This window comes from Typopeltis vanoorti, chromosome 16 (assembly GCF_054136105.1).
Source record: "Typopeltis vanoorti isolate ZY-2024b chromosome 16, IOZ_Tvanoo_1.0, whole genome shotgun sequence".
Classification (NCBI taxonomy): domain Eukaryota; kingdom Metazoa; phylum Arthropoda; class Arachnida; order Uropygi; family Thelyphonidae; genus Typopeltis; species Typopeltis vanoorti.
Genome location: NC_143564.1, coordinates 104063040 through 104078987, shown reverse-complemented (window position 1 = coordinate 104078987; position 15948 = coordinate 104063040). Strand labels below are relative to the sequence as shown.

The window sequence follows — 15948 nt, the reverse complement described above, 5'->3', positions numbered from 1 at the left end:
TTTCAAGGGATACAGACAACATTTTTGCTTCAGACAGTTGTCTAAAGCAAACTACTTGATAGAATGACTTGCAGTTTCATATGGATGCTTATAACAGATGTACCAACTTAGAGGAAAAAAAAATCGTGCCAGTATTTTTGCCATCTACGGTGGAGGCTGAGAACTTTTCAGACCACCCTCATATACGTATGGCTATAAAGTGTTGGACACTATTTAGCTTTTGTCGGTTTGTGTTTGATTTTAGTGCATGTTTCCAGGCAGGTGCAGCATAAGATATCAATGGTAGTATAGCTCTGATATATATTGTTTTCAGCGATTGTTGGCCTAATCCCCACTTAATCCTTGCCTACTTAGCTAGTAGGTTTACTATTTGTAAGCCTTTTTTTGGCAACATATGAGATGTGCTTGTTGAAGGTAAATTTTTCATCTATTGTTACTAAGTATTTTAGCTCACTATTCTACCTACCTCAAGAACTTCTCTGTTTAGGAAGGTTATTAGAGGTTGTTTTGATTTTATACGTGTGATGTGGAGTACTTTAGACTTGGTGCTGTTGAAGGTAACTTTCTTCTCGTGTGCCCACTCTGTAATTTTAAAGAGTTCTTCATTGGCTGTTACTTCTAACTGTAAGATGTCACGTCCTTGAATCATTATCATCGCATCATTGGCAAAAGCTGACTTTTTTTTTTTCAGGAAAGGAAGTCTTTATAGCAAGTCAAACTGGATGTTTGAGAAACTTGGTCCACAGCAGGAACCTTGCAGACAGCCTCATATGACTTCTTTCATTACAGCTTTGATTTGTAATGTCATGGTTGCTCTTCTGTCTGTAAAATAATTTTTTGTAAGATAGAGTTGGTTTTTCGGACATTTAAATCTCTTGATTGATTATGGCTGGCCACTATGCAGCATCGAAGGCTCCTTGTACATAGAGTGAGATCAGTAGTATGTCTTTGTTTGCTGTAGACGGTCATCTATGAACTATTAACCTCCATAATCCGCATGATCACTGTCACCAATTGGAGGCAGAATAGTTAAGTCTTTAACTGAAATGCCCTCTGACACTATAATCAAATCTAACACTCTTTGACCTAGAGTTCCTTCTGTCATATCTACATGGGTTTACTAAGGGAAGGTCATGTTTTAGCAACTTGCTCACATTCTATGACAATGTTACCATTGAACTAGACAAAAGAAATGGATACACCATGATACTTCTGGATTTTGCTAAGGCTTTTGACAGAATACAGCATGGCAGACTGCTGCATAAATTGGAGAAAATGGGTTTGGGTTATACAATATTAGCATGGATAAGAGGATGGCTGACTGACAGATGTCAAAAAGTGGTATATAGGGGATCTGAGTCTGCAAGTTTTTAAGGTAACAAGTGGTGTACCACAAGGATCAGTGCTTGGTTCACTGTTATTCAATCTGTACATTAATGATATTGGGAAGGATTTGACAAGTGACATACAGTTATTTGCTGATGATGCAAAGATAGGTAGGGTAATCAGGAATGCTGCTGATATGCAGTCTTTGCAGAATGATTTGAATAGGCTGGAATTGTGGGCATGGGAAAATGGGTGTCAGTTCATTGTCAGTAAATGTAAAGTCATTCACTTCGGCATGATTAGATATCCAATGTCTTATTATATTGGTGGGATATATATAGGAAGTTGAAGTTTAGGGGCCATGTGATTGCAAATACAACTCAAAAGATGATTGCAGTGCTGAAACGAATGTTGACATGTAAAGATAAGGATGTTATTTTGCCCCTTTTTACAAGGCCTTGATAAGATCTCACTTGGACTATTGTGCACAGATCTGGTCTCCTGGTTTCCGTTCTGATTCTGATACATTGGAGAGAGTACAAGGGAGAGTGTTAAAAATGATATCAGGATTTTGGAATACTGATTATGAAGACAGATTGAGAATTTGTTAACTGCAGACACTAGCAAACAGGAAAAAGAGGGGTGATATGACTGAGACTTACAAACTTCTGAAAGGGTCATACAGGTTTTCAATTTATGGAGGGTGGGGAAAGGACGAGAGGGCATCCTTGAAAGCTGAGAATGAAGGCGCTGCCAAGAAGGGTGTGATTAGAATGGATTGCCATTGAATGTTGTGAGTGCAAGCAGTGTGAATGAATTCAAGAATAGGTATGATAGCTGGTGTGTGTAGTATGTGGCCTCCCTAGAGGTCTCTCTTAATAAGTATGAGACCTCAACCAAGCATCTACTGTGCTTGGTTGAGGTCTAAATGTATATTGATTGCTGAGAGGGCATCCTTGGAAGCTGAGAATGAAGGCTGCCAAGAAGGGTGTGAGAGCTAGATTTTTCTCTCAGAGAGTGGTGCGTGATTAGAATGGATTGCCATTGGATGTTGTGAGTGCAAGCAGTGTGAATGATTTCAAGAATAAGTATGATAGCTGGTGTAGTATGTGGCCTCCCTCGATCAGTCTCTGACTCCCTGGAGGTCTCTCTTAATAATAATAATTGAATCTACTGTGCTTGGTTGAGGTCTAAATGCATATTGATTGCTGCTTAATAGGTTTCTTGAGTGGATAAAGTGCATTATTCAGTTTATCAGAAGTTTTTCCTAGTACCTTGCAAGCAATGTACTAATTTTGTCGGATGTTTCTTTCCCTGGTTTGATTATGGGTATAATTTTAGTGTTTCTATACTAAACTCATGAAGTTTAAAGGCAGATACTGCAGCCGGCTTGCTACTCCTCTGCTGCAGTGTCCATATTTAAGGTGGAACAATTACCTGGGAGAGAAGGCAGACTCCCACTGCATGAGGTATGAGGTGTGAAACTAAGAAAACAGGGAAGAATCACCCCTATCCCTTGAATCCTCTAATAGCATTGGGGGGGGGGGGGTGCAGGGTGAGCAAGAAGAGACATATAGAGGGAAAGAAGAGCAAGCACCAGTCTACAGATAATATAACGAGTTTATGTTACATGAAGTAAGGCATGGTCCAGCTTCAGGTGCTATGATTTTTTTTTCTGTTTTTACTCTCCTTGTATGGTTAGAATAGTTTCTGATAATATAGTGTTAAGGATTCGGAGAAGTATATTGGGGTGTTGTCTTGAGTCCCATTCAGATCCTTGACTACTGGTTTTTTAATCCTGCTAGCTTTTATGAGGGTAACTTTTGTCGGGCTGTTAGTGATTCAGTCGCACCACGCAGGGGATATCTTTTGATTGTATGGGAGTGCCAATTTTCTAGCTTAGTTGGATACCATCTTTTAAATGTTCAGTAGCAATTTCTGGGAGACCATCTGGATATCATTTTTATATTGTTGTTGGTTTAGGAGTTTGTATTGTTGTTTTAAAGAATTTAGTTCTTGCCATAGTTCATTGTCTCTTTAAGTTATGATATGTTGTCTTTCTGTTAGCTCTTTAACAATATTTTTCTGAAAGAGCCTGAAATCAAGCCAGTGCTTCATTTCATGCTTCATCTTACATAATTTCAGTGCTTTCTGCACTGATGACTGCCACTGGATTAGTAACTTTTGATCTTATAAACTGTCTGTAGTCTGTATACAGCACTGACAAACCATTCCTGGAAAACATGAGCTGATCTAGCACCCACATCTGCAGTCTCATTTCTCTTAATTCCAATGTGACTGGGAATCCAACACAGCTTGAATTTCAAAAGTAAGGACTTTCATTTTGTACAATCTGTAGAACCCTTGCAAAACACTGGATGTGGATTATACATAAAAAAAATACATGCCATCTAAAGAGCTGAATCTGTATAAATTATACATTTTTGATAGCCGTTTTCTTTTATATGCACAAGCGCAAGCTGAATTGCATGCAACTCTGCTGTATAATTGCTGCAATCAAGTGGGATATGATAAAATCAGGAAATACAGCAACACAACCAACAGCAGTTTCAGATCTTAAACCATCAGTATAAATAGGAAGGAAATCATAGTGTTCTGCTCTGTACACATTAAATAACTGCATGTACATGAACAATGGGATGATTTAGTACATTAGATGGCACAGTAAGAGGTTGCATGATGGAGTGCATACCCGCAATGGAGGAATATTATTTTTGGTGCAGGTAATCTTATCAAGATTCATGTCAATATCTTGCATAATCTCTAACATGCAAGAGCTAGTTCGTTTGCCTCGACATAAAGACTTTGAACAAGCAATATGCAAAAAGTACAAGTAGCTATCCATAATTTCTAATGATGGATATGATCCAACTATCGCAGATTACACTGGCTTGCAGAACCATACATTTGGGACCCATAATTCAGCTCTGAATGTACAAGTGCATGAAAAAAGTGAAGCAATGAAGATCAGTCAGCATTCTCGTTCAATATAGGATAGTGTGAAGAAATTTCAGTGCTCTCTTTCACTGTTCCCTAAATTGATGAATGTGTGCAAGGAATGTGAGCTTTCTGTTAAAAGATAAGTCCATAACTTGGTTTCTTCTGCTGCAACTGGAATAATACTTGTCTGATTCTTAACTCAGGATCTTGGTGAAGAGTGCACTTTTGGAAGAAGTGTACACAAACACCTTTTTTCTGCTGAAAACCTGAAACCATTCTAAGAGCCCATGGAGAGACACATGTAACTATTTGTTAAAGTTGTCTCTAAATTACATTCAGGTTACAAGATACATCAAATTGTGAAGTCATCAGCATATAGAGCACTGCCTACAGTAGGAGAAAGCTGTTTAGTAATTGAGTTAACTTTGACAGCAAAGATTATCATATTTAAGACTGAGCTTTGGGGGACATCCTCTTCTTGATGAAATGGCTGAGACAGCATACTTCCCACTCACACTTGGAAGACTCAGCTAGGAAGAAAGTTTTTAATAAATACTGGAAGGTGCCCTTTGAAGAGGCAACCTTGCTATCTTGTGATAACTAGGTTTATACAGGTCTTTGGCATATTAATACTCTATATCTCCAGGCTGTATCATAAACTTTTTCTATATTAAAGAACACTGAAACAAGATGTTCTCATTTCAGGACTGCATCTCTAATGCATGTTTCTAAACAGAACAAATGACTGAAAATTGAAAACAGTGTCTATGAAAACCACATCGTGTGTTGTAATGAAGATATTTGCATTCTAAATAACAGGGAAGTCTGGTGTTAACTCCCTTGATCAATGCACGTTTATCACCATGTTATAGTACATAAGTAAAGTGATAAAACATGACCTCCCATTAACAAACCCATGCTGATAATCAAAGAATACTTCTATATCAGCCCACTTCTGTATCCTAGTTCTTGCCAACCTCTACAACACCTTAACCATAACTCCAGATATACAAATTGCCAACCTCTGCAACACCTTAACCACAACTCCAGATATACAGATTGGCATGTGATTTGTAGTCTCAACCTTATCACTTTTTTGTGAAATAGAACAATTTTTCTTTCCTTATTTCTGATTTATTATTATGGAGAACCATAATACTAGGTTCTAGGATGTGTACTAGGAGAAACTGGTACCCATGGATGAGCAATAAGGAACTTACATTTGACTTGAATAGCTGTGGGTTGTATTCTTTGGGAAACACATGTGGTGGAAGACTGTTCCAGAGGGGAGCAGTGGAAGGGATAAATGAAGAAGAGGAGAAATTTGGAGTTGGGTGTTAGTTAGCTGCTGTATGCATTTGGATGGATTTGCAAGGAGGTGGGGGAATTATTGATGCTAATTCTGTGCCATAGAAGTATTTAAAAAAGATTCAGGCTACAGAGACTGAATGCCTCTGTGAAAATGAGTAGAGTGTATTAGTGAAAGAGACGTCAATCTAATTACTCTTTTCTGTATAGAATCCAGTGTTTTCAGGGAGCTCGTATGGGAACCACCCCAGATATTAAATAGTATTCTATAATTGGGCAGATTTGCGATTTGTATAGGGTGAGGAGATGTTTAGAGTTGAAATAATGCCTCAAACAAAAAAGCCTAATTTTTTGGGATGCATAGGAGGAAATATTTGTGATACGTTTGTGCCAAAAGAGATCTAAGGTTAGTTATTCCAAGAAGGTGAATCTTATCTTGAATTAGATTTCAGTATTGTCAAGCATAAGATTGTAAAGAACATTTTTTTGTGGGAAATAATGCACAGCTATGTTTTCCTAGTGTTGAATTTGATGATGTTATCCAAACCCTACTGTTTCGAAGATTAGAATTTAAGGTAGTAGAGGTTAGAGTTCTGGAAGTTGTGGTGATTTGTGCTTTGCAGGGTTTGTTAAATGAAAAGGAGGAGTACGATGTGCTGTTATAAACAAAACTGTGTACTGGATTGGCAATCAGCTGGAGTGGATCATTTATGTATAGAAGGAAAGGGGTGGGCAAGAGAACAGTCTTGTGAGAGCCCAACGTTAGTTGCATAAATAAAAGATAAGGAGTCATCAGTCAAATACAGAGAAGTTGGGAGCAGACTGAATGATGGGAGTTCTCTTAATAGACCTGTGTGCCAAACTCAGTCAGAAGCCTTGGAAATATAAAGAGCAACTACTTGAAATTCACCAAACCTTTCCGTGGTGTTTGTCTAGAGATGGGTGACATAGGTTAGGAGATTCCCCTGTTGATTGACAGTGACAATCCATACTGTTAATCATTTATTATATGAGCATCTTCAAAGTAATATAGAAGTTGATGTTGATGGTTCTTTCCATTATTTTAGAAAGACTAGAAGTGAGAGAAATTGGTGGTTTGGAGGTAAAGATTTGCCACCCTTCTTAGGAATAGGTTGTATACAGGCTAATTTCCAGACTGTAGAATAGATACCAGTGGAATAAGAAAGTTTAAATAGATAGCATAAAGTGGGAGTTAACTCTGGGACATAACCTTTTAGAACAATTAGAGGGATGCCATCAGAACCAAGAGGTTTTTTGGTATCCAGTTTGAGCAAACTTTTCTGATCTTTTCCTGGCAAGAGGTCAAATGCAACATTGAGTGTTTGTAATGGTGGAGATATTTACCATGATCAGCTATATAAGAATTGGATGAGAAGTAGGAAGCCAGTAGGTTGGCTTTTTCTGAGGGATAATCATCTGCGTGTAACAGTGGTGAGAGTAGTGTTGTGCAGAAGCTACTGCCAATAGCTCTGGCTAGAGCCCAGAATGCATGGCTGTCATTTGGGCAGATACAAGTTTCCTGTTTTTAGCTCTTTTTAAAAATCAATTTTTGATGTGGTGGTAATTTTCTTGCAGGTTCTTTGCTTTGGTATACACTGTATAGGAAGGTGAAGTTTTGGATACAAGCTGTTTGCAGTGTGCCTGACTTCTTTTGTACAGCTTTGATACACCTGTGGGTGAACCAAGGCTTAGATAAAGGACGAGAATTTAAGATGGAGCAGGGAATAAATGTTTCCATGCCAATGAGAATTATTTTGGTGATTCTTTTTGTGCATAAATTTGGCTTAGGTGGCTGGAAACAGTAATCTGACCAAGGAAATGAGACATAGAAGTTGTGAAGATCATCTCACTTGCCATTTCAGGTAATGTCATACAGTACATGGATGTGAATGGTTGTGTATGTGTTGCTCCATGGAGGAAAAGATCTGCATTACATTGTGGTCTGAGCTGCCTAGAGGGCAGACAACATTCATAGCATACTTAGATGGGTCACTGGTATGGAAGGGATCCAAGGTGTTTGAGGAGTGGTTGGGATTGTATGGTATTCTGGTGAGCATGTGGACAATGTGTGTGAAATTGTTTGTGATTGCAAGAGTCTCAGCCTCTCTACCTGTTTGATCTATGCAACTGGATGCCGTCATCCAGCTAGTATTGTGAATATTGAAGTCTCTAAGGAGGTATCTTTGCTGTTTGGATATTTGAATGTTTCTGACATTTGTAATTAAACACAGCAATTCACTTTTAGGTCCATAACTAGTTATAAACCTCTCCTCCTCAGACCTGCCCATCACCTTTACAACCACTTGTTCTGTATCTCCTTAGTTAAATACTCCCACTCCCTCACATCCCAGGCCAACCCATTCCTATATTGACCATGCACATGTACATATTCACTACTGCTTCCACCATCTACTCTCATTAAGCCATGTCACCCAGTACCCCTGTCTGGCCTTCTTGCATTCTTATTCTCTTGCGTTATTAATATTTCTGTTATCAAAAACATGATTCTCACCTGTTCCACTCTTCTGATCTTTCACTTCACCTCTTACTTCCATCTGATCTCTTGTTCACATAACTCATTACACTTCCTTTTAGCAATAGTCCATTTAACTCGCACCAAATTTAAATCGTTTTAAATGCAATCCATCACTTTTATAAAAATCCATTCTTCCCTGAAATGCATGCCACATGTCTATCTACAAATTGCTTTCCTTGCTCCTCACACAGCTCTTCCAACATGCCATTAATGATTCTTGCTCTGTGTCTCAACTCATCATTGTCATCCCTTGGCAGCTGATAAACTTTCTTACCACACTGTCCACACTATTTTCTTTCACTCTCCCTAATAACCTCCTGGAATCCATCATCACATTCTTCCTTATGTCCAACCAAATCATTTCCCACAAGTACCACTAACTATTGCTCATTTACTTCTCATATCCAAAGCATCACTTATCTTGTTCCTTTGTTCATCAGTTATCTTCCTCTTGGAAAACAGACCTTGTGGTCTGTTCTCCAGGAGGAAGAATGAGGTTTTGGATATAAGCCATAGTAGTTGTAGGGTACTGATATGGTTGAATATGAGGAGAATGTGAGGATGGATATCAGGAGGTTGTCTTCTGATATCCATCCTCATTCTCAGAGATTTAAGCCAGTTCAAAACTTAGGGGTGTTCCTAAACACTAAATGTTCTATTTTATATTAAACTTTTCAAACTGCTTCAGGCCACCAATAAGCAGGATGGTGATCTCACACTGTTTGATGAAATTCACCTCCCACATAAAGAACCATGCTCTCAAACCCAGTCCAGAGCTTGTTGGTTGGAGAGTAGCTACACCAACTACTTGGCCAACTAAGCTGGCAAACCCTTTACTAGATTATGTCTTTCATATCATTCTCCAGTCCACCTCTGCAAATGGCATTCTCATAAAATGTCTTCATATCCAGCATTCCAGAAATCTAACACCTTTGTTACTCTTTTCTGAATTCTTTCCCTGAGCAGGTGTCCAGAGAATCCATCTCCTCAGCCCTTGAAAACTAGAAGTTAAAGCATGTGCAGAGTAGTTCACATGCATCGTGAACAAGGCTTGATACAGTACAGCTGTAACTTCTGTGTGTCAGTATCGTCATTGTCCCAATGTTCTGGTACTGGAGTGCAAATAATTGAGCTAGGAATTTGGGGGTGGTGGGGGACAGACTCAAAATTCAGAAGACATGCAAAAGTTGGCAAACTAGCTCAAAGGATTATTTGGATGTTGAAGAACACATTGACAAGTAGAGATAGTGAGGCTATTATTTCTCTTTATTAGACTGTGATTCATCCTCATCTTTTGGTCACAGATTTGGTCACCACGGTTTCTTGGGGGATCAGGAGGTAGTGGAGAGGATTCAGAGCTGAGCAAGTAAACTAGTGACAGTCTTATTGTGCCATTTATACACAACTTATTGTTAATGAACCTCATTTAAATTTCTCTTTCAGTCACCAGAATATATGTTCCTGTTTCAGTAATTAACAGTATTACTAGAATAGTGAAGTTTTAACTAGAAAATGTGATACCATATTGCGTCATTTCTCTCTCCCACTTACACATGCATATGAATGTTTGGTTTGGATCTGCTACAATGAATTTAAAATGTTTTGCAGTTTACATATTTAAATTACATCCTTCTGATTTAGATTTAAACCTTGACCTTACATTAGAGAAATCTAATTTCAGGGTACTCAATCTCAGAGAGTCAGAGTAGCTTATACAAGACAAGCATACCAGTGGTTACAAAAGAGAAAAGTAAAGTCATTTTATAGTTTAGTGGAAGAGGAAAATTTTTCCTGTGGGGTTCGTTCACTTATTCAGGTAAAATATTTCTTATAGAAATTAAAGAATACAATGCTAAATGTGTTCACTGTATAAAAAACTGTTGGGAATTTAGTTTTCTTTAAAACGATTAATTAATGCTTCATTCATCATAACAATGGTGATCGTCATTGTTTTAATCTTGTTTTTTTTATTGCATTCAAAGATAGTTAAGAAAAAAATTAGCTTATATAAGGAACAATGGAGTAAATATATTCCATTGTTTCTCATAATAAAACTATAAATATTTGCCATTGTGATTGCAATTAACCCAGTTGGTAGAATATGAAAATATCCACTTGTGAAACTAGTTAATACTACTTAAATAGTTATTGGTTAATACTTAAGAAAGAAAAAATTGAAAAATTCCTTTTGTAGAAAGTATTTACTCATTAAAATCTGGCAAAATACATTGACAAGTAGAGTTACACTTATCTTATCAATATAATGTTTTTTGGTTCATGGTTGAATCAGACTCATTACTACAATTTAGAACACTACAGTTGAGAAACAAAAAAAAAAAAAAAAATCAGATAACTGCTACCATCTTTTATTTTATTTTTATTTTGTGATGCTGATCCTATACACAAGTGGTTGGTGCCATCCTGTGGTATGTCAGTTCTGTGGACTCACAGAGAGTTGAGAAAGAAGAAACTTCATGTTTTATTTTGAATGCCTGTGTATTGTATTTCTGGTAAATATGTAAAAGAAAAGCCTATTCTGTAGGACAGCAATAGAAGAAAGTGAAGAGAATGAAGAGATTTGTTCTCTGAACTGGGAGTTGAACTGTGAATGTTGGGGGGGGGGGGAGGCTGCATGCATTTCAGTGGATCTGGTAGAATGAGGAAAATTGATATTGGTTTGGGTGAACGGTTGATGAAAATGCTTACATAAAATGCATGGAGCAGTAACTAAACACCATTGTGAAAATGAGTTGAATGAATTGGTAAGAAATGGATCATTAATCAACCTTTTATGTACTGCACAGACAGGCTTAGGAACTTGCTGTTTATTCATCTTGTTTGATATTATTAAATATCAAACCAAAAACAAAATAAGACATTCAGTAGCAGTTGTTTTGCTGGATTTCAAACATAACACCTTGATTTATGTGCCATTAAGTTGTTTTCAACACTTTGTGATCTTGTGAAGAAAGGCTCTCCATCACCAGCAATTGTAAGTTCAAGTTGGTATGTTCCTTTTATGTTGCCCATCCAACTCTTTTACAGTCTTCCTCTCTTTCTTATGCCCTCAATCTTCTCCAACATAACTGCCTTTTCCAATGATTCATCTCCTTGCATAATGTCCAAGGTACATTAACTTCTGTATTAGTGATCATTGCCTCCAAGGAGCATTCTGTCCTTATACTCTCTAAAACTTTAGTCATTCTTGCAGTCTATGGTATCGTGTCTCCTCTATGTCCATAATTCAAATGAATCAATTTACTTTCTGCCTGTCTTAATAATCCAGCTTTCACATCCATACTGGAAAATACCATTGCTTTGACAATTCTAACTTTAGTTGGCCTTCACACACCTGCATCTCATAATTTTTGTCAGGTTTAACATAGGTTTTTTCCCCATGTCTATTCTTCTTTTAATTTCATCTTCACATTTATCATCATTATTCTGGATCCCAGTAAATCATGACTTTCAACGATCTCTATTTTATCTCCTTCTATCATAAATTCATGTAAATTGCCAGAAGCCATAACTTTTGTTTCTGATGTTTAAATTAAGCCTGGCTTTGTTACTTTCTCTCTTAACCAATGGAATCAACTGCTCCAGATTTTCCTTAGTTTCTGCTATAAGGGTTGTATCATCTGCATATCTTATTTTATTTTTCTGTCACCAATCTTAATTCTAGCTGGATCTTTGTCTATTAACCATTCTAATAATGTATTCACAATAAATATTAAAAAGATAGGGTGACAGTATACAACCCTGCCGAACCCCTTTTTCAACTCAAACACTGTTTCTCCAAAGATTGTTTTTACTGAATCCTCTTGGTTGTAATAGAGCTCTCTTCCCAAGACAGTTAGAGACTCAGGTATTGCCATTGATCTAATTACAATCTACAGTCTGTTTTGATCCATGCTATCAAAAGTTTTCTTATAATCAATAAAACAGACGAACTCTTCTTTCTGAAATTCTCTTGTTCTTTCTATAATCCATCTTATGTTTGCTATCTGGTCTCTAGTTTCTCTAACTCTCCTAAAGCCTGCCTGTTCTTGTGGCATTTCTCTATTCACATATTTTTCCAGCCTTTGTTGGATAATTTTCAGCATAATTTTACTTGTATGTGAAATTAAAGCGATGGTTCTATAATTTTCACAATCTCTGGGATTTGATTTTTTAGGAATTGGGAGGAATGTTGATGTTTTCCAATCTCTAGGCCAGTATATTTCCTTCCAAACCTGTTGACAAATTTCAGTTAATATATTCCCTACTTCCAGCTGCACTCAATAGTTTCACTGATACTCATCAGCTCCAGGAGCTTTTTCTTTTAGCAGCTGTTCCATTGCTGATATCTCTTAACTTTTCATTATCATGGGTTCCTCAGCAAATTCTCTCCTTTCATATTCTCCTTCAAGAAAAATATTAATAAATTTCTTGTATAAATCCTCTACATACTCTTTCCATCTTTTTTTCACTGCTTCTTCTTTCATCAAACATCTCAAATTATTTTTTACAACTCCTTTATCTAGAGAAACTTCCCTGTAACTTCATTTATCTTTTTAAACAGATCTCTTGTTCTATCTATAATGTTGCCTTCTTCAATTTTCTTTAACTTTTTGGTTAATGTTTTTCTTTATCTTTCCTAGACTGTGTCTGGAACTCTGCACTCAGTTGTCCAACTCTGTTTCTTTGAAGTTTCATTTTCTTCTTTCTTCTGCTATTTGAATAGCTTCTTCTGAGAGGCATTTACAATCTTTCTGTTTTGTTGCTTTACTTAGTCTTCTGTTACTGTAAATTTTGTTTTTCCTTCTTACAGTTCTTCTAATTCTCTTCCTGTCCTCTTCAAACTTAATTTTTTTTTCCAACTTCTACTTTAAATGCTTCATTTATGATTTAACTCAAAATTAATATTATCCTTTTGTTTCTTCTAGACCTTAATTTCAATTTAACTTCAGCTATCAATAATTCATGATTTGTTCCAGTCTGCATTAGGTATTGTTTTGGCTGTTGGATAACACTCCACCTTCTGCTGGCAACAATAATCTGATTTCTGTATTCACCATCAGGTGAAGTCCATGTGCAATCTTCTTTTATGTTGTTGAAAGCAAGTGTTTGAAATAAAGAAACTGTTCTCGATACAAAATTTCATCGTCCTTTCTCCTGCTTTATTCCTCAATCCTAAATGAAATTTTTCGGTGATGCCTTGTTCTTCTTTTTCTTCCTCTTTTGCATTTTAGTCACCTAATACTACTTGTTGCAATCTACTGTAAAATGCCTTGACCTCATCTTCACTTTTGTCTGTAGTGGGTGCATACACTTGTGTAATATTCACTGGATATGCCTTTTATTCTGTCAGACACTGGGATATAACCCAAAATGTATTTTCTGTATTTTCTTCTAACTATGAATGCTACTCAATTTCTTTGTAGGTTTCATGTCCAGAGTAATACATCATGAAATCATCAGTATCAAAATAACCCATTCCACTCCATCTCACTTCACCGATTCCTAAAAATCTTTTGTTCTCTCTCTTTTTTACTAGTTCCAATTTTCCTTGATATCTGCTTACATTGTATGTTCCTATTTTATGAAAATCAGTAAAGCAAAGGCATTTTCTTCTGCGATTAACTATCAGAAGTCGAACTTCCAGAATGCTTTAATCCAGCTTCATTGGAAGTTCATTCCAATTTCATTGGAAGTTCTGCTCTACTCTTCCCCAGTACCCATTTCAATGCCTACCAACCTGAGTGTCCCATCTTCCAGCATATCACAATAACTTAAACATCTGTTCATAAGATTTTCTTGGCAAAATATACAGTAGTATCTCGCTAATCCGAACCTCTTTAGTCCGAATCCTCCAGTAATCTGAACTGCGATTTGAAAGAAAAAAAAGTTTTATTTATTACGTATTATTATTTTTATTTTATTTAATTATTATTTTAACTATTATTATTTATTTTATTATTATTACAGTACAGTATTTTTTTTAATACTGTCGATTGTATGGTTACACGGTAGGCCTATTTTGATTTATTGTGTGTTCACGTTTGCTTTTTTATGCTGTATAGTACGTACTGTATTGTCGGCATGAATCACCGCTGTCAAGCGTCATGGAAAAAACTGTGGCCTACTAGAATTTACGAAAAGATAACTACGATGATACACAAAAAGCAGAAATTCAAAACGGGCATAATTTGATTAAAAATATAAATTGAAATGTTGAAATTTCACAAACAGATGTTACGGAATGGATTACAGGCAGATCCGAAAGTGAATTCGAAATCAAATCAGATGCTTAAATTATAAATATGACGCTACATAATGAATTAGAAGACGATGATGACAATAAAGAATTCGAAGAAAAAAAAAGTAAAACACGAAGAAGCAGTTGACAGTTTTAATATGTGTATAAGCAGAATGATACGCCATTCCACAAAATTTTATTGCTAATGCAGCTCCGAGAAGAAGCATTCGAAAAACGTTTAGCTTCCAAGAAGCAAAAGAAAATCAGTGACTTTTTTTACAAAGATAAAAAAAAAACTTTTTTGTGTTATTTCGTGAAACTTTTTTTTTGTGTGTGTTGTGTACAAGAAAGTGATATTTTTTACACAAATTAAGTTATGTACTGAACTATGCAATTTTATTAAATCAGAATCCTCAACAATACAGGTAAATGCAAACTAAATATTTTACTAAAATAAACTTGTGTACTGTATTATTTTTTAAGTTTTATGTTACAGTACAGTAGCATTTTTTCTATCAGGTAATTCATTTATTTATAGAATTCAATTGATGTACCATTTGAATCTGATTATTTTTGTCTTAAACGTTAATTATTGTTGCCTCTTGGGGGAAAATTCGCTAATCCGAACTTCTCGCTAATCTGAACGAGCTCGGTTTTTATTAGTTCGGATTAGCGAGATACCACTGTATACATAAGTAGTTGGTTCCCTTTACCTTCTCTCTTACTGTGTGTGTGTGTGTGTGTGTGTGTGTGTGTTACCTTGGAGAGAAGGCAGACTCCCACTACAAAAGATGAAGAGTACAATCACCTAATCTTTAGAGTACAGATACTGTTAGTGTTAAAACAATTGCAATTGTGAGAGGGAAAAAAAAAAGTTTGCATTTTTTGGATCAGTCATTTGAAATGACTATCTACATTTCAGGTAAATTAAGTTTGCAAGAGTAGAAAATACTAGTCAGTGAGAAGAATAAAACCTGACTTTCATTTGCAAGTATAGCATTGTATAAGATACCTTGAAGTTATACAGGTACCTAAATTATGTGGAACTTAAAGGTTTTGCATATAATACTTGCACTGGAAACCTGTTGATTTTTTCCTTTGTTCCAGTTTTACTCTGTATACTGATCAGCTAAGTGTTGTAACTCTTGGCCATATGAAGTTGTAAATCTATAGTACACTGATGTCCAAAAGCTAAGGATGAACTACATTTTTACCAGTATATATGAAAAAATTTTCATGCCTACAGCCAAATGTGGATATTGCCAGCATACTAATAAATTATATTACACAAAAAAGTGTTATAAATTTCATAAGGACATAGTTAAGGAATTAATGTACAGTGTTTACAAAAACTATGCAGAGAGACATTTCAGTATGTAAATATGTCCACCCTGAATGTACTGTGCTTAACATCGAGTGATTCAGAAGTTCTTGAGGCAAACTGACCCATTCCTCCTTCAGTACAAGGATAAGGCCGTGTTTGTTTTCTGGAGGAAAGTTTTGAACAGCATTGTATTTCCTATTGCATCCCCAAACGTATTTTATGGGACTCAGTTCT

The 15948-nt window shown here is 36.2% G+C and overlaps 1 protein-coding gene across 3 annotated transcripts in view; it reads left to right on the top strand.

Annotated features, from left to right (window-relative positions):
- LOC150098232 (solute carrier family 12 member 2-like) overlaps positions 1–15948 on the top strand; it is a 571711-nt gene that overhangs the window by 312757 nt on the left and 243006 nt on the right. For all 3 annotated transcript variants that reach the window (XM_090406235.1, XM_090406234.1, XM_090406233.1), the window contains exon 16: positions 9834–9968. In XM_090406235.1, the coding sequence (XP_090262361.1) occupies positions 9834–9968 (135 nt within the window). The remainder of the gene's footprint in view (positions 1–9833; positions 9969–15948) is intronic.